Consider the following 26,844-nt stretch of genomic DNA (forward strand, 5'->3'; position numbering starts at 1 on the left):
CCTGTTACAGAACAGAATGGTTATCCTAGTTGCAGTTACCTTCATGTACATAGCACTTCTTGATATTTAATCAATATTCTGCTCAAAATGTAGTACCAATACCAGGTATTTCTAAGTGCTTTATGCTCATGTGCATGCAAAATCAGAACATTTACTGAACAATCTATTTCTGTCTTATTCTAACAGTTAAGTTCAGTAATGAAATATGAGATAGTCTCTACTTTTGGTAGCAAAATGAGCTTTCAAATTTGCACTGTTTTTTTTGTGATGTTAGGATTTGGGTTTCTCCTCAAACTTGCATAACCACAAATGTAAAAGCTCTCTGTCATCTGCAGGATTGGATGTGTTTGCGGAAACTAGTTCCATTTAATTTTAGTATAGAATTTTCCCTGCTATGCAATTCTATACACAAGTTTTATGCCTGCTTTGATTTTTTTCCTTTCCAGGTGTATGTCTAGTTTTGTGGATAGGAGTAGTTATAAACCATTGTAGAAGATTTTAGAAAATCTGCTTTGTGCTTTGTTGTTAGTTGTACCACACTTTTTTGAACTAATAATTTAAATTATATTTTTGGGCCTTAATATTTTTGGCGTTCATCTAGTGATTTGAAGGTCACTAGTTTGAGCCTCAGCTGTGGCAACGTGTTTGTGTCCTTGAGCAAGGCACTTAATCACACATTGCTGTAGTCTGTGAGAGGAGTAGCGCCCCACACAGACTTCCAATCTGTGCCTTGTAAGGCTTGAAAATGCCCGACGCAGGCCTCTCATGGTCTGAGTCGACGTTCCCTTCCCCTTCGACGTTCCCTTAATATATTATACAGCATCAAATTAAAGAAAGGATAGTATCATGAATTTAAACAATTTGCAATTTATATACTTTATCTGGTTTTATAAATCTATGAAGGACAGACTTTGAATTAATATGCAGCAATAATGCTGTACAGACATTATATTTGCTTATAACATCACACACACTTACACACCTGTGATTCAGTGGGAGATGGGTTTTGTATTTTCTGGACTAGATAGTTACAGGTTCAAATCCTTCTCCCAGTGTTGGCTGACACTCCACTGTACTACTGACAGCATTCTGTGCTGTGGAAGTGCTGTTTCAAATTACATTAAGCTGTGACTCTTTTTCCCTCCAAGTTCAATATACAGTAAAGGATTCATTGGCACTATATCCGAGGTGTGCAGAGAAATTATCTATGTTTGTGTCTCAAGGAACATCACTAAAAACAATTCTACCTGAACTTGTATCTGGTCATGCTGTGCATAAATTGGCTGTAATTTAGAAGAAAACTAATAGTATTTATCTCAAACTACTCTCTATTTTTTCATGCTTTCCTCTGTTGCTTAATTCACCTGAGAAGTATTGTCGTCATATGGTACTAAAGAAGCCCACTTTGCCCATCTTTTTAGTGCATTTGTATGAATGTTCTTCACACTTCCTCTACCATCACTACAGAATCCTGTAGTTTATTCATTAACATCTATCTAAAAGTGTATTTAACACCCTTTGTGTAAAGGAAATACTCATGCCACTAGTCTGTTCTTAAATTGTCTCGGAAGTAGGTTGTATGTTGGTTTCTTGAATAGTTGCTTGCTTCAGATTGAGCTTAAAGTAACTCATTGAAATCAAAGAAACAATTCCTTATTTACATTTCTCCCTCCAAAACCTTTGGGGAAGGAAGTGGTAATGTACAGTATGGAGGAAGACTCATTAAATTCAGTTGCTACAGTTAGTGACAGCAATCATCCATCTTCTTCAAGAGTTCGAGTTTCAATGCTGCAATCATAAAGTCCCTCCTGTTTATTTGTGTGACTAAAGGTGCTGAACAGAATCTGGCTGTGTTGAACTTGGTCAGGATAGAAAGCCTGAGGATCTGAAGGAAGGAATTTGAGTGGGTAGGGTCTAAGTCCAAAGCAGTCGGCACCAATATTGGTATAACAAGTGGACACAGAATGGGCCACCAATGGAATGGGGACCCCCCCAAGGCCTGTGGAAGTCCCAGCGGTAGGAATGTATGAGACCCTGAAAGGGCTTTGAAGAAAAGAATGAAAAGTTTAAATTAAGGAGCTAGGGTAGGTCAGCAAGAGCAGGTGTGATGGATGTGTTGGTTAGGATACATACAACAGAGTTTGATTTAGCTGAAACATATAGATGGGCACGTGGCCAAGTGGTTAAGGCATTGGACTAGCGACCTGAGGTCGTGAGTTTGAGCCCCAGCCGAGGCAACGTGTTGGGTCCTCGAGCAAGGCACTTAATCACATATTGCTCTGTGACGACACTGGTGCCAAGCTGTATGAGTCCTAATGCCCTTCCCGTGGACGACATTGCTGTCATGGAGAGGGGAGACTTGCAGCATGGGCTGGTCTTCCATACAACCTTGCCCAGGCCTGCACCCTGGAGAGTGAAGACTCTCTAGGCGTAGAACCATGGTCTTGCAAGACTAACGGATGCCTTAAAATAGATGGTAGAAGTGGAATTGTTAATTTTGTGGTGATGTCACGAGTTGGACTTGGGCAAGGAGGGAGGTGGGAGAGTTTATGGTTCTGATGGGAGCAAGTGGTCTTTGTGATGAAGAGAAAATAGAATCAAGGAACAATTTGCTTAGCAACAAAGAATGAAAAGTTGCATTATTTGTACAGCAGTAAGAATGACCTTCTGTGATATCACCAGCTTTAACAATGAAGTAACTATGGTCCAATCATGGGAGAAGCAAGAGTTTCTCAATTGTGTGTGTGTAAGATTCTAGAATTTTCCTGCAAAGTACAAGGTTTAGACTCTTCTGCCTGTGTGTGGCCATCTTTCAACAGGACAAGTACAGAAGTGGGAAGCGTGAGGTTGTAGACTGTTGGGAAGAAGGATGTTGCTGAGATGAAGTGTTGTGAGTGAGTGGGGATTTACATAGATTGTTGCAGATATGATTGATGTACATTGTCATTTCCTTGGCTCTCTTTTTTTCTTTAGTTTTTTCTAGATCAATTGCTCAATTCTTTAGGTCTCTTCTCTGGTCAAACATTTGCTTCAGGAAAATTGATCCAGGGTACTGACAGTGGAGCAGTGTGTGGAGAAAGATATCGACTCAATGTGTTAATTATTTATTTCTGCACAATAATTACTTGACGAATTCAGACCAAGTTCTATCTAGTTTACCTTTAACTTTCCTTGTAGATGTTTGATGGAACATGATTAGAACAATGATTAACCAGGTCAGCTCTTCTCTAGCAGTAGTATACAACTGGGCTGAACACGTGAGGATGTCTTCCCAGTGCTAGAAAGTTTGGGGACCCATGCTCCAAAGTTACCTGCTCTCATTAGCATAGTGTGATTTCCAGATTCTGACTTAGAAATTGTTTTGTACAATGCCACTTTTACATGGTGCTAGCTGTGGAGTTTTACCTAAATCTGGTAGTTTAAGATGTGCTGTGAATTACTAAAGACTACCTGGATTACTGCCTTGGAGGCCAATAATGAAGATTCTGTGAGGATTCTTTCTTAAATTTTCTGCTTTTTCCTCATGTCTGGAGTAATTTTCTTGTCTCCCACCACCCCACCCCCCCAGTTTCCCCTCCCCCAACCCCCAGACCCACCCACCCACAAGCCAGATTTCAGATTCATTTATTTGTCACATCCTCATCAAGGCATACAGTGAAATATGTCATTTGCATTAAGAACCAACACAGTGCAAGGATGTGCTGGGGGTAGCCAACAGGTGTAACCACATACTCTGGTGCTAACATAGCATGCCTACAGTGTCTTAACAGAACAACACCAGCAAGAAAACAAAACAACACTGTGATATTTCTCCATTCCTGTCTGATATACTCCTCACTTACCATTGCCCAGTTCCATTGTGATTTTTTTTCCACTCCTCACCCTTCCATTCCAGTTGACTTACTCTCCTGCATCTCAACTCTTGCCATTATCCTTTTTGTAGTCTGCATCACTATTAGTCCGTGTCTTGTCCCAATTTGAACTCCTCACCATAGTGAAAGATTTCGGGGTGGGGGGTGGGGGTGGAGGCCTGTGCGCATGACTGCACGTACAAGCCCACCACCTCCATGTGTGATGCTCTTGGAGCTGCATATTGGTGAATCTGGTGTAACCCTCAAGCAAAGCAACTTTGCCTTGGACCCACAGGACCTGTTCTTTTGGTTATACTGTTATATGAAAATGTCCCTTAGCTAGAAAGAGTTCAAAGAATTTTTACGAGAATGTCGCCAAGACTCAACGATCTTGAGTTATAGGGAGGCTGGGCAGACTAGGGTTTACATGAAGTACAGTAGACTGAGGGGTGACCTTATAGAGGTGAATACAATCTTGAGAGGCCTATGTGGATAGGGTAAATGCATACAGTCTGTTTCCCAGGAAAAGGGAGCCAGAAACTAAAGGGCATAGGTGTTTGATGAAAAAGGATGGAACCTGAGGAGCAATTTCTTCATACACAATGTCATTAGTACAGGAAAGAAGTTGCCAGAGCAAGTCATTGAGGAGTATGGGCCAAATGAGACGAGCTTAGATGGGAATCTTTGTCAGTGTTGATGAGTTGTGCTAAAGGGTCTGTTTCTAAGCTGTATTTCTGTATGACTCTGACTCCAACCCCTGAAAGACGGTGTTAAAGAATATTCAGCCCCTGCCCCCTGCATCAAAATAAGTGTGTGTGTGCACGCGCACGCACGCGCACACACACACACACACACACACTTACACACTTACTATTGAAATAACAAATTCAATGGAAACACATCTAAATTAATCCTTGGAATCAAGCAACACACATAAAAGTTCCTGGTGAACGCAGCAGGCCAGGCAGCATCTATTGGAAGAGGTACAGTTGACGTTTTGGGCCGAGACATATATAAGAATTTTCCTTCGCTACATCGACGACTGCATTGGCGCTGCTTCCTGCACGCATGCAGAACTCGTTGACTTTGTTAACTTTGCCTCCAACTTTCACCCTGCCCTCAAGTTTACCTGGTCCATTTCCGACACCTCCCTCCCCTTTCTGGATCTTTCTGTCTCTATCTCTGGAGACAGCTATATAAGAGCGTTCACCAGCAACTTTTACGTGTGTTACTTGAAATTCCAGCATCTGCAGATTTCCTTGTGTTTGTGTTTTTAATCTTTGGAATGTCTGGTTTCTACCTGATGAGATTCTGAGTCTTTTTTTTACCCCAAAGCATCGATTACTTTTCTATGGTTTTTGATTTGAATTTATCCAATAACCTAAAGCACGGAATGGGGTGGTGCAGGAGAACCTTAATCATTGGCCTGTGCTTATCTCTTAATGTTGAGTTTGAGATCTGCATTCAACATTTAAATAAACCAACTATTGTCCAACTATCTGGCACTCAGCATTTCACAGCCTTGCAGTGAGGTTGTTTTCATCTGCTATTCATTTGAAACCAGCTCAATTCCATGGGTTAATGTCTAAAATTATAGACAATAAACATTAAGGGTCATTTTAATCACATCAAATTGGGTCAAGTGCTAGTTTTCATGGACAGGGGAATGGGGGGATACAGACGTGAAACTGTCATTAGATTAGGGCCAAAATTTTCAAGGCTGTTCTGTGTGTCAGTGATGATGAAAGTATAGCTCGCTCTTCTGAAAAGCTGCATCAGCAATTCAAATGTGCATTTTAATGTGGATTGTTATAAAGGACCTATGTAAACTTTATTCTGTTCCCCTCTTTCACCCACCCTCTCTCAACTACACTTTTTTCCCCTTTCCGTCCCCACTACTTCCCTTTCCACCCCTCCCTCCCTCTTTCCCACCCCCTCTCTTTCTCTCCCTGTTCCCTTTCACCAGAATGCTGATGTTTTTAATTTTTTTCCGTGTTTTCTACTTTTTCTGTCTCCATTCAGTAAGTTGATCCTTCTTGTAATGTTGGGTATTTGCCCACTTTTGTGGTATTAAGATGTTGGTGATATTGGAAGTTCATGTATTTTTCCCTCTGTCTCCCTTCACCTTACCCCTCCACCACCCCACCCCACCCATCTCTTTTATCACAGTGAGTGTGGTGTGAAAGAAATGCGCCCAGATGGGGACCTTGAAATGAGCAGTACGGAGCAGTCATCACTCCACAGTGGTACTGACATGGTGACTAATGGGAATAAGAGTGATCTGGAGGCAGCCAGGAGGCTGGCCAAGAGGTTGTACAATTTGGAAGGATTTAAGCGATCTGACGTGGCGCGACACTTGGGTAAAAAGTAAGTCTGTGTTCTTCTTTATTGTTTAATGTTTGCAGGAGGTTTTGGCTGACCTGAGTTTAACCGATTCATTGCACATTATTGCATAGCCAACTTGTTACATTGACTAGACTCTCGTTCCTCAATTGTAGCATATTAAAGGGTGTTCAAATTGTATTTTCAAAATTATTTAAAAGCTGCATTTTCCCTATGGTGTTCAAGGTGCAATCAACTAGGTATATCATAAGATCAGAGCCAGACTATTTGGGAGTGATCCCTCTGTCAAAGGGTAGTGAAAGTCTAGGACTTTACAGTCAATAGCTGACCTATAATAGAGTTGCACATTTTATGGCAGGGAGTTTTATTTGGCTTGGTTATTAAGAATTGTGGGATTAAGATGGATAGATATAGTTAAGACTCCACTGTGATAGAATGTTCTTGAAGGGCTGAATGACCCACTCCCTGATGTTATGTTTCAAGGGGTTGGGCTGCCCTTCTCTACCCTTCTCCCTGTGCTGCTGATATCTTTCATTTTTTTCAAAAGTGATGAGCACGATTCTGAAAACCAAGCTCACAAGGGTAGATCTTTCAACTGTTTGGCCACAATCTTATCTTGAGTAACTGATGTTTAAGGAACAACTGGGTGGGACATCTTCTGCTGTCTGTCGACAGTCTGCTGCACTGTACTGATCAGTCTGCCCCCGACTCTTGACATGAAGATTAGTGCAATTCTTGACAATATAGAGTATTATCTTGGGCTATAGGATAGTATCAGTGTGTCAGTGAAGTGGGCTGAGAAACCGCAGAATTACTTTAATTCAGATTAATATGAAGTAGTTCACTTGTGAGTTCTGATGAGTCATGGGCATACACAATGAATGGTAGGGTCCTGTAGCATACTGCAGAATGGAGGGACCTTGGCATACAAGTCTAAAAACCCTGGAAGGTGGTGGCGCAGGAAGATAATGTGGCTAAAACGGCAAGTGGTATACTGGCCTTCATTTAGATACTGAATACAAGAGCAGGGTGGCTATGCTCCAACTTTATAAATGTTGCTCAGACTTCAGTTGGAGTGCCTCAGCAGTTCTGATCATCATAATATGGGAAAGATATGACAGTGCGAGATAACGTGCAGAGGAGTTTCACCAGGGTGTTGCTGGGATGGATCACTTTTGTCATGAGGAGGGACTACAAGGGGTTAGATCTGTTTTCCCTGGATGAGAGGAGGTTAAGAGGGGGCATGAATGAGGTATTTACTAATTGAGGGATATAGATAAGGTAGAATGCAGCAAACTTTTCCCTATATCAGAGATGAATAAAACTAGAGACCATACAGTGGCATGCAAAAGTCTGGTCAAAATTTCTGTTACTGTGAATAGCTAAGCGAGTAAAAGATGAACTGATTTCCAAAAGGCATGAAGTTAAGGATGACACATTTCTTTAATATCTTAAGCAAGAAAACTTTTTTTATTTCCATCTTTTACAGTTTCAAAATAACAAAAAAAGGAAAAGGGCCCAAAGCAAAAATTTGGGCACCCTGCATGGCAGTACTTAGTCACACCCCGTTTGGCAAGTACTAGAACTTGTAACTGCTTTTTGAAGCCAGCTAAGACTCTTTCAATTCTTGTTTGGGGGATTTTCGCCCATTCTTCCTTGCAAAAGACTTCTAGTTCTGTGAGATTGTTGGGTTGTCTTGCATGCACTGCTGTTTTGAGGTCTATCCACAGATTCTCGATGATGTTTAGGTCGGGGGACTGTGAGGGCCATGGCAAAACTTTCAGCTTTCGCCTCTTGAGGTAGTCCATTGTGGGTTTTGAGGTGTGTTTAGGATCAATATCCTGCTGTAGAAGCCATCCTCTTTTCATCTTTGGCTTTTTTACAGATGGTGTGATGCTTGCTTCCAGAATTTGCTGGTATTTAATTAAATTCTTTCTTCTCTCTACCAGTAAATGTTCCCCGCGCCACTCGCTGCAACACAAACTCAAAGCATGATCGGTTCACCCCCGTGCTTAACAGTTGGAGAAGGGTTCTTTTCATGAAATTCTGCACCCTTTTTTCTCCAAACATACCTTTGCTCATTGTGGCCAAAAAATTCTATTTAAAAGCTTCAAAGGAACATCTGAACAAGCCTGATGCATTTTGGAAACAAGTCCTGTGGACTAATGAAATTAAAATAGAACCTTTTGGCTGCACTGAGCAGAGGTATGTTTGGAGAAAAAAGGGTGCAGAAAATTTCATGAAAAGAACCCCTCTCCAACTGTTAAGCACGGGGGTGGACCGATCATGCTTTGGGCTTGTGTTGCAGCCAGTGGCACGGGGAACATTTACTGATAGAGGGAAGAATGAATTCAATTAAATACCAGCAAGTTCTGGAAGCAAACATCACATCTGTAAAAAAGCCAAAGATGGAAAGAGGATGGCTTCTATAACAGGATAATGAACCTAAACACACCTCAAAATCGACAATGGACTACCTCAAGAGGCACAAGCTGAAGGTTTTGCCATGGCCCTCACAGTCCCCTGACCCAAACATCATCGAGAATATGTGGGTAGACCTCAAAAGCGCAGTGCATGCAAGATAGCCCAAGAATCTCACAGAACTAGAAGCCTTTTGCAAGGAAGAATGGGCAAAAATCCCCCAAACAAGAATTGAAAGACTCTTAGCTGGCTACAAAAGGCGTTTACAAGCTGTGATACTTGCCAAAGGGGGTGTTACTAAGTACAGCCATGCAGGGTGCCCAAACTTTTGCCTCGGGCCCTTTCCCTTTTTTGTTATTTTGAAACTGTAAAAGATGGTGTAGAGGTTTCTTCTTTTATGTTACTGCGTAGGCTAATTAAAATGGATTCTTTGTTATCTTAACTGCTGAGAAGGTTCTCCCACTAGCAGCTTGTTTGGATTATGTTATTGATAAGAGAGCAAATGAACCAATTGGGATAGATGTTATTCTTTCTAGTGTGTCTGTAAGTTATTGTGATGCGCCGGTTTTTGGGGAGAAGGCGCAATGGACAAAGAGAGAATGGACAAGGTGCTGTGAGCTGGCTAACGGGGTCCAACCCCGAGCAGGAGTCCGAGGTCCAAGGTCTTCGGCAAGGAAAGTGGAGACGGGGACAGATTCGTGTGGAGTGTCTGGTTGACCACTGTGGTTGGTCCCAGGCCGCAGGTTGAGGTGGTCAGAGGGGATCAAATGGTGAAAAGAGGATCATTACTAGAGCTCCAACTGTTTGTGCACGAAGAGATTGAACTTTGATAAGTGTGGCGCCTTTTATTTTCCTTTTATATTTTATCTCTATTAATTCTATAGTTCCAGTAATATTTATAAACTGTAATTCATTTAATCGTATATGGTGTATTGTCTGTTATTTGACGGGGTGGAGTACATCACACAGCATCCACACAAACTTAATTACCTAGTTTGGGTGGCAAAGGACTGTTTTCCTAGACAACAGCGAATTGAGCGACCCTGAGGCTTGCCGGGGCCGGGAGGGGGGGGGGGCGGGGGCTACAATGGAAATAAAGTTCTCTTGCTTAAAGTATTTAAAAAATGTGTCATCTTTAACTTTATGCCTTTTGGAAATCAGTTCATCTTTTACTTGCTTAGCTATTCGCAGTAAAAGAAATTTTGACGAGGTGCCCAAACTTTTGCATGCCACTGTAGGTTTAGGATAAGGGCTAAGAGATTTGGAGGAAACCTGAGGAGGACCTTCTTCACCCAGAGAGTGGTGAGTACCTGGAATGTACTGCCAGTGAGATTGTGGAGGTAGCTAGGCAAGCATTTAAATCCTCTAGACATTGAAGGCTATGGGCCAGGTGCTGGAAGATGGGATTAATGTGGATGGGTGCCAGATGGTAAGCGTGAATGTGGTAACCTGTTACCATGCTATGATTTATGTGTGGTGGTCTGAAATGAGCTGTAGGTCTAAACAAATCCAATTGTGCAATGCACACAATGATGATGCAACAGCATAGAACGTAGTTTGGAGCGTATTACCAGTTAAGGTGAGGGGTGTTGAATCATTGTTGAATATTAATCTGTATAATATGGATCACTTTGCAATTTCTTTGGTTTTGCCACAACATTCTAAATAAATGTCTAGCACACAAAATGCAGGTGGAACGCAGCAGGCCAGGCAGCATCTATAGGAAGAAGCACAGTCGATGTTTCGGGCCGAGACCCTTTGTCAGGACTGAATGTCTATATATAGAAATGTCTAGAAATAAATGTCTATATCACCTAGACTGTGCTCAATAATTTCACTGTGTGCAGGATTAATATAGAAACTTTTTAATTAAGTTTTTGCAGACTGACAGAATTCATATCCGTGTAGGATGCACTCCAGACCCTTGAGCACATAATCCAGACTGACTGACTCAGCTGAGCAGTGAAAGGATATTACTTTGCCCGAGAAGCCACCTTCAGGGTGAAATACAATCTGTCCTCTTCTGGATGTACAGGAAGACCAGCAGACTTCTTGTGATGGCCTATTCGATACTTATCAACCAACTAACATCCCAAACTGTTTCCCTTTGTCTATCTGATTGCCTCATTTTCTGCACTCTCATCGATTACTGAATGCATTTGATTGATATAAAATCTATCAGGCTGGTCTTTGACCTTACATTTGCATATCACTGCATTTTACTTTCTTATGTCTCCATTGTCTGCCCTTCTACTCTAATTTTATTTCCCCTCCCGGAAGTGATGGTCACTGTACTGGGAGCAAAATTCAACATACGTTATTTCTGCCTTCTTCCTTAGTTCTTAATTAAAATGAAACTGGAGTTAAACCTTGGCATAACTGGAGTAGGGGAGTGGTGACTGTGATGGGGGTTTCTTTTAATAAAAACCTGCATGACTCCCTTCTGTTACATTATAAGGTGTTATCACTTGTGGAATAAACAGGCTGGCTGAGTGGGGCAGCTAGTAGGGTTATTGGCACACAGTTTCAGTGACTTGGGTTTTATTTCGACCTCTGATGCAGCCTGTGTTGAATTTGCACATCATCTCTATGACCATGTCCATCTCCCCAGGATGCTCCAGTTTCTTCCCACGTCTACAGATGTGCTGATTCCTAGCTGAACGGGCCCTTAGTGTGTAGATGGGTGCTAGAATCTGCTGGGGCTTGACAGAGTGAATAAGTTGCAGGGAAAATAGCTGTGCAGTGGGGAGCGGAATTGTCCTTGAGCTAGGAAACACTTAGTGGCTTCCTATGTGGTAAGGAAATAGGGAAATAGTAGAGATTGCTTTTTGTTCTGACAGTGTTCCCTTGTATATTGCAGTGATTAGGAGTTCTAGATTTGCATTTGAGTGAAATGCTATCATTGTTCTGTGGCATTCCTGCATCATTCTGCTTGCAACTTCAAGCAGACCTCCTGAAACTCACTGCCACTTGGTGAAATCGTGCAAAGACTTTTTCCTTATCCAGTCATCACATGTATATCCCACTGTAAACTGTACCTTTCTTTCCATAACGGTAACTGTTTCAGTGTGATCCAGACACTTTTAATTGAAACCTACATGGACTTGGTGAAGAGTTGGTGTGAAGAGCAGAACTGCAAAATGCAATGCTTCTGATTTATTTTTAATCAATTTCTTGTGATGTTCAATTGATCACTCATGCCAGTTTTATTAGGTCAACAACGTGGTTTGCATAATTATTTTGTATTGAACTAGATGGGAAATGCAGTTGCATGTGTTAATTACTGCCATCTCTTTATAATTTATTAAGTTAGAAACAGCAAGGCTTTGCATTACAGGAGAATTGGCACTGTTGCGTTAAAAAGGAAGTGAATGGGGATGGGGAGGCTTGAAGCAGCACGTCATGTTAGCTGTGTGAAGGCCGGTTTTTGTGAAGTGTTTTTCATACCATTTTGGTGTATTTTCCTGACTCCATATATACCAAAAGCACGATTAATCCATGTCAAAGCAAAGTATAGTGTCTCATAGCTCCAGTCACCTGAGTTCATCCTACTCTTCTATACTGCTGGCTAAAGATTAAAGATTAGCTTTATTTCTTACATGTATATCAAAAGATACAGTGAGATGTATCTTCAGTGAGATCACCAAGCTTCACAATCTGAGGATCCGTTGCTGAAAGCTGGTAAGAGTCGCCATGCTTCCAGCGCCAACACAGCATGCCCACATTCACCATCCTAATCCGACAATATCTGCAGGTGCCGGAAATCCGAGCAACACACACAAAATGCTGGAGGAACTCAGCAAGCCAGGCAGCATCTATGGGAAAGAGTGTCAGGCCAAGATTCTTCATCAGGACTGGAAAAAAAATATGAAAAGTTAGAGCAAAAAGGTTGTGGGGGGGGGAGGGGAGGAAGAAGTACAAGGTGAAATCATCAGGGGGAAGTAAAGAGCTGGGACGTTGATTGGAGAAAGAAATAAAAGGCTGGAGAAGGGGGAAGCTGATAGGAGAGGGTAGAAGACCATGGAAGGGGGAGGGGCGCGAGAAGGAGGTGGGAGGGGGAAACAGAAATGGGAATGGTGAAGGGGGGAAACTACCAACTTAATTACAATTACTTACTAGCCCTAAACTGTACATCTTTGGAATGTGGGAGGAAACCAGAGCACCTGGAGGAAGCACATTATAGGTAGTGGCAGGAATTGAACTCCGATCGCTGGCATTGTGAAGTGTTACATTACTGTTCTGCGTGTGCCATGGTTGCACGTTCTCCCTGTAACTGAAGGGAGGAAGTGTGCTCTGGAGGCTGCAAAATACGTGGGCTGATAGCTTATAAATTAACTCTACTGTGTAATTTGGGAGGTAAATTGGGGAAGAGTGTAGTTGGGGCAGTTGAAAGGAAGTTCGGGAGAATAAAACAGATTAGTGTATAATTGGGTACTTGATAGTCATTGTGAACTCAGTGGGTTGAAGGTGTTCTTCTGTGCCGTGTCCCTTTATGGCAAAGCAATGTTAGCTCTTTCACGGCCCTAATAGAAGCTGCTGAGGCTGTACTGTCGAACGTTGAATACAAAATGTGATAAATTGTTTGAAAGCTAGGTGATATGGAAACCAGTGTAAAAATGGCAATCAGGCATGATGCAATTGAATGGCAGAGCAGAGTCAAAGGGCTCAGTGCCCTTTTCTTGTGTCTTGGATCATTGGATGAAGTACATAGTAGAGCTATGGAGACCTGAATAACTTGAGCTTCAAGTCTGTGCTGAATTATCACATCCCAGCCGGGCTAACAAATGCCAATCCAACTAAAGCACGAGGGAGTGGATATATATTGATTAAATTATTAAATATAACAACAGCAGAGTAGCTGAGAGAGGAAGGGTTAAGAGTACAAAACATGGCAGCACCTCTGGGAGAGGGTTGTGAAAGAGGTGAATTGGTTCAGGAGTCTGTTAGAAGTGGGGAAAAAGGCTTTTCCTAATCTGGATATCCAGGTTTTCAAGCTCCTATATCTTATCCCATAAAGTAGAAGAGAAAAAAGGGAATGCCCTGGGTGGCAGGCAGCTGTGTCTGTACCATGTGACCTTACAGCGGCAATGCACCATGAGTTTGGACTGGATGGAATGAAGTGAGGAAGGAATTGTTTTAATAGCCATTGAACTGCTCTCTGAGTGGATTATTGTCTTCATGTGGGAAGAAAAAGAAGAATGTTGTTTTCCATATTAACTGAAGGAATGTTGATAATTTTGAAGTCTTGTTCCATCAGGAACACACTTTTATAAAAATGTTCTCATCATTACAAGTTGTGTGTATTTTTATCTCCCTATTTGCAGTAATGAGTTCAGCAAGTTAGTAGCAGAAGAATACCTCAGATTTTTTGACTTCACTGGGTTGACCTTGGACCAGTCCCTGAGGTAAGCTGTGAGTTATTATAGGGGAGATACAAGCTGCTACCACTGACACCACCAGCCACTCCCATCTCTCCTCACTAATCCCCCTCCATCTCCCATTATATTTGTAAATGAAACCAAAATAATTGCACGTTTCCTCCTGTGGTTTGATGGAGGAATCGGGAGGCATTCACTCTGCCATCTCTTAATTTAAGCAGAAGGTTAGTTTATCAGGGAAAGCTACAATTATTTCAGCATAACTTCTTGCACTGCATTTGTCACTGTATTGTTAACCTGTATACTGTTTATTCTGTCAGCTTCACATGAGCAAAGAGTTTGATTGAACTAGGGAGTAGGTGACTATAACTGAACTGGAATCTGAATCTAGCCTGCAAGTATGAGGTGGGATTTAAGCAACACAACAGTGCCAGCTACTGGTAGACCATCGATACTGCACCCAGCCTTGCTTTTATATTTGACAGGCTATTTTATTTAGAAGTATGGAACAGTAACAAGCCCTTCTGGCCCAATGAGCCTGAGACACCCAATTACACTTATGTGACTAATTAACCTACTAACCTGTACATGTTTGGAATATGGGAGGAAACTGAAGCACCTGCAGTCACGGGGAATGTGCAAGCGCCTTATGAGTTTGGCGAGCAATGAACCCGGGTCACAGGGGCTGTAATAGAACATGGAACACAGAACACAGAAATCTACAGCACATTATAGGCCCTTCAGTGTTGTACCAGCCATATAACCTACGCTAGAAGCTGCCTAGAATTACCCTAATGCGTAGTCCCACCGTTGCTGGCAGTACATTCCACGCACCCACCACTCTCTGTGTGAAAAACTTACCCCTGACATCCCCTCTGTACCTACTTCCAAGCGCCTTAAAATTATGCCTCCCTCATGTTAGCCATTTCAGCCCTGGGGAAAAGCCTCTGGCTATCCACACGATCAATGCCTCCCATCATCTTATACACCTCTATCAGGTTTCCTCTCATCCTCTGTCGCTCCAAAGAGAAAAGGCCCAAGTTCACAACCTATTCTCATAAGGCATGCTCGCCAATCCAGGCAACATCCTTGTAAATCTCCTTTGCACCCTTTCAATAGTATCCACATTCTAACTGTAGTGAGGTGACCAGAACTAACAGTGTTATGCTAACAGCTACACCACTGTGTCTAATCTTAGTTTGTGGGGTATCATTAAGTGTCTTTCAGGTTATTTTTGTTCTTTCTTCACTCACCCTGGGAACCTTCCCCTTGCTCTTTCCTTTCAGTACTGTACTGCCCATCATTTCCTTACCTTCTGTTAGCCCGGGTGGATGGGATTGACCTCTTCTGTCAAGAAGTAGCACAACATTTATTCAAAATAGACATGTCAGAAACTGTCTCGATTTGTGTGCTGTCGACTGTAACACCACTACAAAGCTCTTCCTAGCTGCACAGCTGGAGGAGTGTCTCAGTCATCCAACACTCTGTCAGGTTTTTATTGCCTACTTCAGTAATATCTCATTTTATGAGGGAGGGGTCTTCAAGCTGGCTCAATGCACAGTATGATATCTGGGAAAGTGACCCTCTTGTGTCCCTTTGTAAGCAGTGAGAATTTAAAGGGAGCACTCTTATTCAAGTAGCTTTAATTGACACATATGGCAAAGAATTTGATCTTTGCCACTTGTGTTGCTATACCTTAATGAAAAATTCTCAGTTTTATTAATTGTACCTGACTAAACTTGATATCACCTGGGAAACTGCAGGAGGTCACATTGTGGTGAGACTCCAGTACCTAGGTACAAATGGGTTTTAAATCAGCACGACTTGGGGAGAATGCTGCTGAGATTTGACCTTATAACCCTTCCCTTACATAATGACAAAAGTTGCATGTGTTTGGTCTCAGGGGTCCCTGTTCAGACAATCTGTTGTGGGGTTGTCACCCTCTTCTTCTGCTTAATGTCTTTTCGTTCTTTTGCAGAATTTTTTTGAAAGCATTTGCACTAATGGGAGAAACTCAGGAGCGAGAGCGGGTTTTAATTCACTTCTCCAACAGATATTATCAGTGTAACCAGGGCTCTATTCCTTCGCAAGGTAGGTTTAATCCCTAGTGGAGGCATAGTTCTGTGTTATTTTATATTTTTGTGATGTGGCTTTTGGAAGGTATTTATTACCCATCTTTTTTTTGTAATTTATTTTTTATTGAAGTTCATCATCAAACAAACATTTTCATAAGATGTATTTCAGATATTGTACATATATATCATATAATCATATTTGCCACAAATCTCCACATAATATTTATCTGAGACCTATAGAAAAGAGAGGAAAGAAAGAACAAGCGAAAGGAGAAAACTATGTACAAGTAGGGAGTGATTTTTTTTTTAAACAACATATTCATTGATTTGTGAGAATAAAATCAGGTCTATGAGGTGTTATGTATTTGAACCATTTTTCCCAGTATGAATCAAATTGTTCCAACTTATGATTAACAGATGCTATTATCTTCTCCATTTTGTAAATGTCCACTGTAATTTCCATCCATGCGTTTAAAGTTGGGCTCTCCTGTGACAATCATTTTCTGGTAAGAGTCTTTTTACCAGCCACCAGCAGTATATTCATTAAATATTTATCTCTTTTCAACCATTCTTGAAGTAGATACCCAAAATATATGGTCTTACTTTCTAAGGGTATTTCACATTTAAAAATGTCTTGTAGGGCATTGTGTATCCCACTCCAATAGTCTTTGATAACGGGGCAGTCCCAGAAAATATGATAATGGTTTGCATTTTGATTTCCACAATTTCTCCAGCAAACAGGGAGGTTACTATCATAATGGGATTTCTGAGAGGGTGTAATGAAATATCTTATCAAGTTTTTCCATCCAAACTCCCTCCATTTCTGTGAACTGGTACACTTCCATTGATACCTCCATATTATTGTCCATTCTTCCTCAGATATAATTATTCCTTCTTCCTTCTCCCATTTTGTTTTAATGTATGAAGTGGAATGTGTTTTAAGATTTGACAAACCCTTATACACGCTTGAAATGATTCTACTACCATTATCTGAATTATATGCTTTTCTAAATAGCTCTATCAAACATGTACTTGCCTTGGTTACATTTTTAACCCTCCTATTAACATACTGTCGCATCTGTAAATACCGATAAAAGCCTTGTTTTTCTAGTAAGTGTTTGTTTTTAAGCATTTCAAAACTGAACAGTGTTCCTTCTTTCATTATATTGCAAAGAACTGTTATTCCTTTAGCTGTCCAGTCCTTAATTCTAGCAGTTTATTCGGCGTAAAATCCGAGTCATATGCACACCATTTAAGAATTGCAATATCTCCCTCTAGTTTATATTCTCTTATAGTTTTCCATATTTTAAGAATCTCCCTCTAGTTTATATACTCCTATAATAGTTTTCCATATTTTAAGAATCCATTTCATCCATGGATTATCAATAGTATTTATGTACCCTTATAGGTTGTTATCAGCCAAAATTGCCTGTATGGGGATGGGAAGTATCCCCTCCTCAATGTTTTTCCATTGAGCGTCATATGATGGGTTGCACCAACATATCATAGCTCTCCACTGTGCTGTAAAATACTAATCTCTAAGAGAAGGTAAGCCCCATCCCCCCTTTTCCTTGGCTAATAGCAAATTTTAGAGACGAACTCTAGGCCTTTTACTTTGCCATATATATCTTCATAATATTTTGTTCCATTCACTGAATTGGTTTAAATGATCCACATTCCATTTTATCCTTGCCTTCTTTCGGTATAGCTGAGATTATCGCTCCTTCCAGCTGGGTGGCATTTGTTTCTTTTTTAGAGCCCAGTTCAGTGTGGGGAGGAAGACAGGAATTAACTCATTTTTAAACTCTTTATACCACTCTGCTGTATACCCATCTGAACCTGGTGACTTGCTTAATTTAAGCCTACTAATTGCAGCTTTTAGTTCAACTTCAGTTATGTCAGCAGTCATCGTTCTATTTTGTTCTTCACTTAAAGTGGGTAACTCTAGAGAATTCAGGAAAGTGTCAATTTGAGTTATGCCTCCTCCTGGAACTTTGGAATACAGGTGTCCCCCGCTTTTCGAACATTTGCTTTACGAAAACTCACTGTTACGAAAGACCTACATTAGTACCCTATTTAAACGCAAACAACAGGAGTTCTGCAGACGCTGGAAATTCAAGCAACACACATCAAAGTTGCTGGTGAACGCAGCAGGCCAAACAGCATCTGTAGGAAGAGGTGCAGTCGACGTTTCAGGCCGAGACCCTTCATCAGGACTAACTCAGTACCCTATTTTCGCTTTCAGAAGGTGTTTTCACTGTTATGAAAAAAAAATTCAGCGCGCAATAAAAAAATCAGCGTGTGAAAAAATCAACGCGCAATAAAAGGCAGCCTGCCCCGAGCAGCCGCTCTCCCCCAGATTGGGAACTGCTTTGCTTTAACACGTGCCTGTGAGCAGCCGTTTGCAAGTTGAGCTCGTAAGGGTGTTACACTTACGGTAAAACTAGACATAATTAAGCGTTTTGATCGTGGTGAACGAAGTAAGGACAACGTGAGTTTGGCTTGTGGAAGCTGACGAACATGATGTTGAAGAGGTTTTGGCATCCCATGACCAAGAACTGACAGATGAAGAGCTGATGCAATTGGAAGAAAAAAGGATAACAATCAAAACCGAATGAGTAACGATAAAGTACGACTTTAATTTTGAAAGGGTACGTCGGTTTAGGGGACATTTGCAAGATGGTTTGAGTCCTTACAAAGAACTGTGTGATAGAAAAATGCGTGAGGCTCAGCAGTCAAGCAAGCCTTCCACATCAGCCACAGCAGACGATGAACCTTGACCTTCGACATCGAGGCCGGCAGAGATAGAAGAAGATGAGCTGCCTGCTCTAATGGAAACAGGCGACGAGATGACACCCCAGTGTCCCACCACCCCAACACCCAGGCCACGGACAGATACTGTACTGATTTGCAGAGAATGCAAAGGTAGCCGGGAGGCACACAGCACGTCTTCAAGAAAAAAGCCGAAATAAACATGCTAATTAATTAGGTGCCGCCGACACGTAATTGTCGGCCCGGATCAGAGACGACGCAATCGGAAATCGACACTGATCTGGGCCAACAATTACGAGCGGCACCTAATTAATTAGCATGTTTGTTTCGGCTTTTTTCTTAAAGATGTGCTGTGTACCTCCCTGCTACCGCTGGACCCCTGCGTTCTTCGCGGCAATATATCGCTCAGCGGCCTGGAGGGTGGGGGGCCACTGCACCAGCCAACCTGCGACGACTCAGTCTGACACACCATCATCAGTGTGCTCGGAGCTGTTTTCCCAATTCCAGTAAGTGATACTACACTGTACATACATTATTTCTACTTTATATTGGCTGTGTATTTTTACGTGTTATTTGGTATGATTTGACAGCTTCATAGCTTAAAGGTTACTGGAGAGCGCTTGTGCGTGTTTTTGCCAACAGCGCTTGCGTGAGATTTTCTGCCGACGGTGCTTGCGTGAGATTTTCGCTACGGAGAACAGTGCAGTAATGATTGTGGAAAAATATTTCTACCTTATATAGGCTGTGTATTTATCATATCATTCCTGCTTTTACTATGTGTTACTGTTATTTTAGGTTTTATGTGCTGTTTGGCATGATTTGGTAGGTTATTTTTGGGTCTGCGAACGCTCACAAAATTTTCCCCCATATAAATAAATGGTAATTGCTTCTTCGCTTTACGACATTTCGGCTTACGAACCGTTTCATAGGAACTCTCTACCTTTGGATGGCAGGGAAACCTGTATAGAGTTCTGTAAAACACTTCAAAAGCTTCTTGAATTTCACTTAGCTTATTTTTTTAAAATCATTTTTGTTCCTGGATCCCTAATTCTATGAATTGTATTTTTTGCTATCTTTTTCTTCAGTTTCCACGCCAGTATTTTCATAGACTTAGATTCACTTTCATAATGTCTCTGTTTCAGAAACATTAAATTTTTCCTGATTTCTTGCGTAGCCAAACTATTAATTTCATTCCTAATTTTTAAAAATTTCCTCTAATGTATCCTGTGCCAAATTCAATTTGTGTTTTTTTCTAGTTCCTTCAGCTTATTTTTTAATTCCTCTCATGTTTTATTCCTTATTTTTTTTTCTCTTATATGAACATATCGCTATAGTTTTCCCTCTTAAGACAGCTTTCATAGTATCCCATAGAATGGGAGGTGAAACTTCTCCATTATCATTGAATTCTAAGTAAAGACCAATTTCTTTTTTAATTTATTCCTTAAAGTAGGGATCATTGAGTAGACTTGAATTTAGTTTCCAAATAGTATTCTTTGGTTGTATGTCAAAATCAACAGATAAATATGTAAGTGCATGGTCACTTACATCTATTTTCCCAATTCCACAGGTGATTATTTTGTCTTTATCTTTTCCAAATGATGTTATGAAATAGTCTATTCTTGTATATACAGAATGGGGGGCAGAATAATAAGTGTAATCCCTTCTGTCGGGGAAAAGGTCCCTCCATATATGAATTAAACCAACTTCCTCAAAAAGTGTATTAATTCTCTTATGTAAGGATTTTGTTTCATAGGTTTTTCTATTGGAAGAGTCTAATTTTGGTTGTAATTGTAAATTTAAGGCTCCCCCACATATCAGGAGACCTTCTGTTTCCGTTACCATAATATTAGTAACTTTTTGAAAGAAACTAATATCACTTCCTGGGGGTGCGTATATATTCAATAGAGTAACTGAATTTCCATCTATATTACCCCTTTGAAGAATATATCTACCCTCCTTATCTCCCATTTCGAATACTTTTTCAAAATTTAGCTTGCTTGAGATGAGAATAGCAACTCCTCTTCTATGTCCTGATTTATATGAGGAGAAAAACAAATTAGTGAAGCCCATTCTCTTTAGTTTTCCATGCTCATTATCACTTAAGTGAGTTTCCTGTAAATTTACTACATGGGCTTGTTCTTTTTTCATTTTGGGTAGAATTTTTCTGCGTTTGATTGGATTTAACAGCCCATTGACATTAAAAGAAATGAATATTACTTTGTCCTTAACCATATGTATTTATCTGTCAATATATCATTGAAATTAACAGAATAGAACGTAATCGATCTACTCCCTGAACAACTAAGAACCAAGAAACATGAATAATTTAAAAAAAGGCAATGAAGGTGTGATTCCAAGGCTGAGGTCTCTAGTAGATGACCCTGGGTTGAGCTAGAGGAAACGTCTAGCCATGGGGGATAACCCCTCCTCCCTGTGAGTTGGGGGCCCCCCATTACAGTACCCATAAAAGTAAGTGAACAAGTCTATGTCCATTACACAGAAAAGATATCCCTGTGTATTCCACCCATATATATATTCTCATTTAGGTGGGGAAAAAGGAGTGAATGAATGAATAAAAAAAATTGAGTGATATAAAATCCACATTATAATAAGTATTTCTTGAAATAGGTATAGCACCATCTATTTTTGCTTCCGTTTATCTTATCAACACTTTTAAAGTTAGCCAAACGTTATGGCTTTTCTGGAGGGGGTGAGGGCTGTCTTTGGAAAACTCACAGTCTCTTCCTGAAGTTCTCTCGCCCTCCTCCCTTCCCCTGCTTTCTCGGTTCTCTTACTATTTTTTAGATTATGAGAACACTCAGTTCTCTTTTATTGTCATTTAGAAATGTATACATGCATTAAGAAATGATACAATGTTTCTCCAGAGTGATATCACAGAAAACAGGACAAACCAAGGACTAATACTGACAGAACCACGTAATTATAACATATAGTTCCAGCAGTGCAAAGCAATACCATAATTTGATGAAGAACAAACCATGGGCATGGTAAATAAAGTCTCAAAAGTCCCCGAGTCGATCGACTCCTGAGTCCCCAATAGCAGGCGGCAAAAGGGAGAAACTCCCTGCCATAAACCTCCAGGCACCGTCAACTTGCCGATGCCTTGGAAGCAGCCGACCACAACCGACACTGAGTCCATTCGTCCGAAAACTTCGAGCCTCCGACCAGCCCCTCCGATACAGCCTCCTGAGCACCATCCTCTGCCAAGCGCCTTCGACCTCGCCCTGGCTGCTGAAACAAGCAAAGCTGAGGATTTCGGGGCCTCCTGCTCCTGAGATTCCAGTTACCACACAGTAGCAGCGGCAGCGAAGTGGGCACTTCAGAAGTTTTCCAGATGTTCGTCTGTACTCTCACGTCCGTCTCCACCAAATCAGAATTGTGCACAGTCCCCTACCTGACAGATAACAGACATCACCACCGAAGTGGCTGCGCGCGCTGCCATTGCGTCGCCATCTTCTCCTCATTTCCCAAGCAGTCCGGGATAATTGCTCAGCCAGGCTTTCCCTCGCTTTGATCACGCTGACGGGCAGCCCTCTGTTCCTCATGTCTGTAGTCGCCTCTTCCACTGTCTGATACAGGTGCATGCCATCCTCATAAAACACCTGCAGTTTAGCAGGGTACGGAGTTTGGAATCTAATCTTTCCTTGCTTTAATATTCGCTTTACTGCAGAGTATTCTTTATGTTTCTGCAGGATCACCGGGGGGGTAATCTTGATCGAAATATATTAATTTCCCATCCAAAAGCCCCCTCTTCTTACCCCAAGCCTTTTGTAGAATCTCTGCCTTGGTATTGTATCGAAGGAATCTAATTACTATTGAGCGTGGCTTATCTTCTCTGTCTCCAGTGAGCCTCGGGACGAGCGCATGATGCGCCCTCTCAATTTCAAGCTCCATAGTGGAGGCAATCTGTAGCGCATCCTGTAGCAACTTTCCTACAAACTCCAATATAGACAAACCTTCCGCTCCTTCAGGAACATTGTATATCCTGATATTTTTCCGTCGTGATCTTCCCTCCTGGTCAGTCAGTTTACTTTCTTGTTGATTTAATATTTTTATTGTCTTACTTAGTATCTGTTCCACGTTTTGCACGCGATCTTCCAACTTCTCAATTCGAGTCTCTGCCACTGCTGTTTTTTGATTGATGTTGGCGAGCTCTGACTTGATATCACAAGATCACAAGACAAAGGAGCAGAAGTAGGCCATTCGGCCCCTTGAGTCTGCTCCGCAGCTCCCCCATGAGCTAAACTATTCACCCATCTAGTTCCAATTTCCAGCTTTTTCCCCATATCCCTTGATACCCTGACTAATTAGATATCATTGAGTTGCTGTTTTATATCATTTTGGAATCCCCGTATCTCTTCCAGAATTTCTATCATGTGTCGCTTCACCTGAATGAGGCCCATTGTCAGCCTCGCTAGCTCGCGTTAGGGTAGGAGAGCCACGCGTTGTACCTCTCTCTTCCATAGGTTCCGCAGTGATGCTTTTTTTTATCTCCATTCTTTTTCCCCATTCTTGCCCCCTTTATTAATTCAGATATTTTCGAAAGATCTTATATTTGATGGATTAAGGGGGCAATATATGCATTTTTCCGGAGGAGTTATTGATTTAAGCTGCCATTCTGGACGATGATGTCACCGGAACCTTATTACCCATGTCTAATTACCTTTGGTAGTGTTGACCTCACACCTTGAACTTCAACAGTCGAAGGGTGAAGGTACTTGAACATTCTATGGTAGGGTGGGAGCTCTGGGCTTTAGACCCAGTAATGGTGAGGGAAGAGCAATATATTTGAAAGATCTTAGGAGTGTGAATTAGATGACAAATTTGGTGCTACCAGGTCATTCTGACTAGTTTAGTGTTATTCTCTTTGAACATTAGGGCTGTGGTAGAATTGAATGGCTTGCTAGAGCATTTCCATAAGAACATAAAATATAGGAGCAGAATTAGGCCAGTCAGCCCATTGAGTCCACTCTGCCATTCCATCATGGCTGATCCATCTCCTTCTCAGCCCCAATCTTCCGTCTTCTCCCTGTATTCCTTTATGCCCTGACTAATCAAGAATCTATGCCTTAAATATACCGAAGGACTTGATGACTTGGCCTCCACAGCCAGCTGTGCTAAGGAATTCCACAGATTCATCACACTCTGTCTAAAGAAATTCCTGCTCATTTCTGTTCTAAGTGGATGTCCCTCTATTCTCAGGCTGTGTCCTTTGCTCTTAGACTCCCCCACAATAGGAAATATCCTATCAAAATCTACTCTATCGAGGCCTTTCAACATTGATAGGTTTCATTGAGATACTGCCCGCCCCCCCCCCATTCTTCTGAATTCCAATGAATACCGTCCCAGAGCCATCAAATGCTCCAATTTTGGAAACATTTTTGTAAACCTCCTTTGAACCTTCTCCAGAGTCAGCACAGCCTTTCTTAGATAAGGGGCCCAAAACTGCTCACTATACTCCAAATGAGGCCTCACGAGTACCTTATAAAGCCGTAACATTACATCCTTGCTTTTTTATTCTAATCCTCTCAGAATGAATGTTAACATTGCAGTTGCTTTCCTCACTACCAACTCGACCTTCAAATGAACCTTTAGGGAATCCTGAAGAAGGATTCCCTAGTCCCCTTGTGCTTCAGATTTTTGAATTTTCTTTCCATTTAGAAAATAATCTATACTTTTATTTATTCTACCAAAGTGCATGACCATGCGCTTCCTGACTCATTTTGAAACTGTATTTCATCTGCCACTTCTTTACCCATTCTCCTAATCTACTTAAGTCCTCGGTAGCCTCTCTGCTTTCTCAACACAATGTGCCCCTTCACCTATGTCTTCACACTTGACCACAAAGCCATCAATTCCTTCATCCAAATCATTGACATATATTGTAAAAAGAAGTGGTCCCAGCACAGACCACTGGTCACCGGCTGTCGACCAGAAAAGCCTCCCTTTATTCCCACTCTTTGCCTCCTGCTCTATCCATGCTAGTGTCTTACCCAGCCTTTCTCAACCTTTTTTTGCCTTGGAGGAACTCTTGAAATAATTTTCAGGTCTCAGGGAACCCCTGCATAAAAATTATTGTATTTACAGCTCACAGTACATTAGCGAGATCAGTAAATTGTAGATATAATAATCCAAAAATAATTTGTCAATGCTGTTTTGTGTAGAGAATGAATTTTTAGCCTACCTTTCTTGGAAAAAAAAACAGGTAGTTAAGCTTAGCTTACCTTTCTTGAAATTAATCTCTTTCTTTCCCTTTCATAAACTTGAAAACCTCATAAGGCACACATAATAAACTTCTGTTAAATAACTGGCTTAAGCCAAAAGGGGATTTAATTTTTCTAAAGATTGGCTCGGTAGATTTAATTTAATAAAGGTTGCAAATTAATTAACGCTATCTACAATATGAAAATTCATTGACGATCTTGAATAGTAAAATTACTAAAAACCATAAGACAAAGCAATATATATATATATATATATATATATGCTTATCCTCAGATGCAATTCTATACAAGACTTTGTAAAAACATTTTCTTACTAAGTAACATGATCAGGCTCAAATATAGACCTAGCACGTGAAACCCATACTTGATTTCTGCTGCACAAATACTTGATGCTGGGTCAAACTAGAGATAAGCAGACATGATCTCACCTCAACTTTTAACTAAAACAAAATGATTTCTATCCTTGCTCTTGATGCTTGTTAAACAAGGAAAATCTTGCTCACACATGTAAAAAGTTGAAAACTGCATCAAAATGTTCATTGCTATCCTATGAATGGCAGGATACTCTTTTTTTCACAGAAATCCAGAGGAGGTCAGTAAATCGCATCTTGGTGTGCTTGTCCTGGTTTTCACACAGTTTTTCAAACATTCTTGAGTGAATTGGTCTTTGTTTAATAAAGTTAACCATTTTTTGTAGCATCTTTCAGAACTGTTTTCATTTCATCTCCAAGAATTTTTGACATTGGAACGCCTGTTGAGAAACCTTGAATTCTTAACCTGTAATATGTTGGGCTGTTAACCTGTTAAGCAGCACCATGCGTGGTACCTTGTCAGAGGCCTTCTGAAAATCTAAGTACATAACATCCACTGATGCTCCTTTGTCTATCCTGGTTAATACTTCTTCAAAGACTTCCAACAGATTTGTCAGGCAAGACTCCCTTAAGGAAACCATGCTGAATTTGGCTAACTTTATCATGTGCCTCCAAGTACCCTGAAACCACATCCTTAACAGTTGACTCCAGTATCAACCCAACCCCTGAGGTCAGACTAAATGGCCTGTAATTTCCTTTTTTCTGCCTTTCTCCCTTCTTGAAGAGTGGAGTGACATTTGCAATTCTCTGGTCCTCTGAAACCATGCTAGAATCCATTGAAATTTGAAATATTACTAATGACTTCATCTATATACTACTAAAACTCTCATGCTCTGTTTGTCTGTTTGTGACCTCCAATTAGCGCAAACGGTGCATTACAGCGGCACTATTTTTGGCTAAATTGACTTAAAATGTGCTAACTTACAGAATGCAGGCAAAGTTCAGGGTTATATATTTGTATAAAATTGCTCACTCACCAAAATCAACAGCCCTGCTTTCATCTGAGAGCCGATGTCAGCCATGATGGAAACCGCGACGCGACACCGCGATGCATGCGTACGGCCAGCCTCAGAAGCGACTCACGATGCTCACAGCAGCGACACCAACCGGAGCAAAAGGGCAGGGCAGCTCTATTTTGAGTGGTCATATTCTGCTAATCACCATCAGCATGTGCAGGATTGGGACAGATCTAACCGCCACCTATCAATAAGAGATAATTAAATGTTATTGTAATGATGTACATCGAGACACCAATAAAACCGTTTGCTGCAGTCAAAGGACAGCGGTGACTATATCACGTCCATTTAGGAGAGTGCTAACCACATCATCAAGAATAATGAGCATCCTTTGGTGTCAGTGCTTTGTATCTTCTATCCATCATTAGGGTA

At 41.1% G+C, this 26,844-nt stretch overlaps 1 protein-coding gene across 8 annotated transcripts in view; it reads left to right on the plus strand.

The window, feature by feature from the left end:
* Positions 1-26,844, plus strand: part of psd3l (pleckstrin and Sec7 domain containing 3, like) — a 532,485-nt gene that overhangs the window by 342,919 nt on the left and 162,722 nt on the right. For 7 of the 8 annotated variants that reach the window (XM_072256350.1, XM_072256351.1, XM_072256352.1 and 4 more), the window contains 3 exons: positions 6,021-6,218; positions 13,940-14,020; positions 15,972-16,084. In XM_072256350.1, the coding sequence (XP_072112451.1) occupies positions 6,021-6,218; positions 13,940-14,020; positions 15,972-16,084 (392 nt within the window). Of the gene's footprint in view, positions 1-6,020; positions 6,219-9,853; positions 9,918-13,939; positions 14,021-15,971; positions 16,085-26,844 lie in introns of those variants that run through there. The other variant, XM_072256358.1, reaches the window with a different exon arrangement.

The sequence above is a fragment of the Mobula birostris genome, chromosome 4, assembly GCF_030028105.1.
Source record: "Mobula birostris isolate sMobBir1 chromosome 4, sMobBir1.hap1, whole genome shotgun sequence".
Lineage (NCBI taxonomy): Eukaryota > Metazoa > Chordata > Chondrichthyes > Myliobatiformes > Myliobatidae > Mobula > Mobula birostris.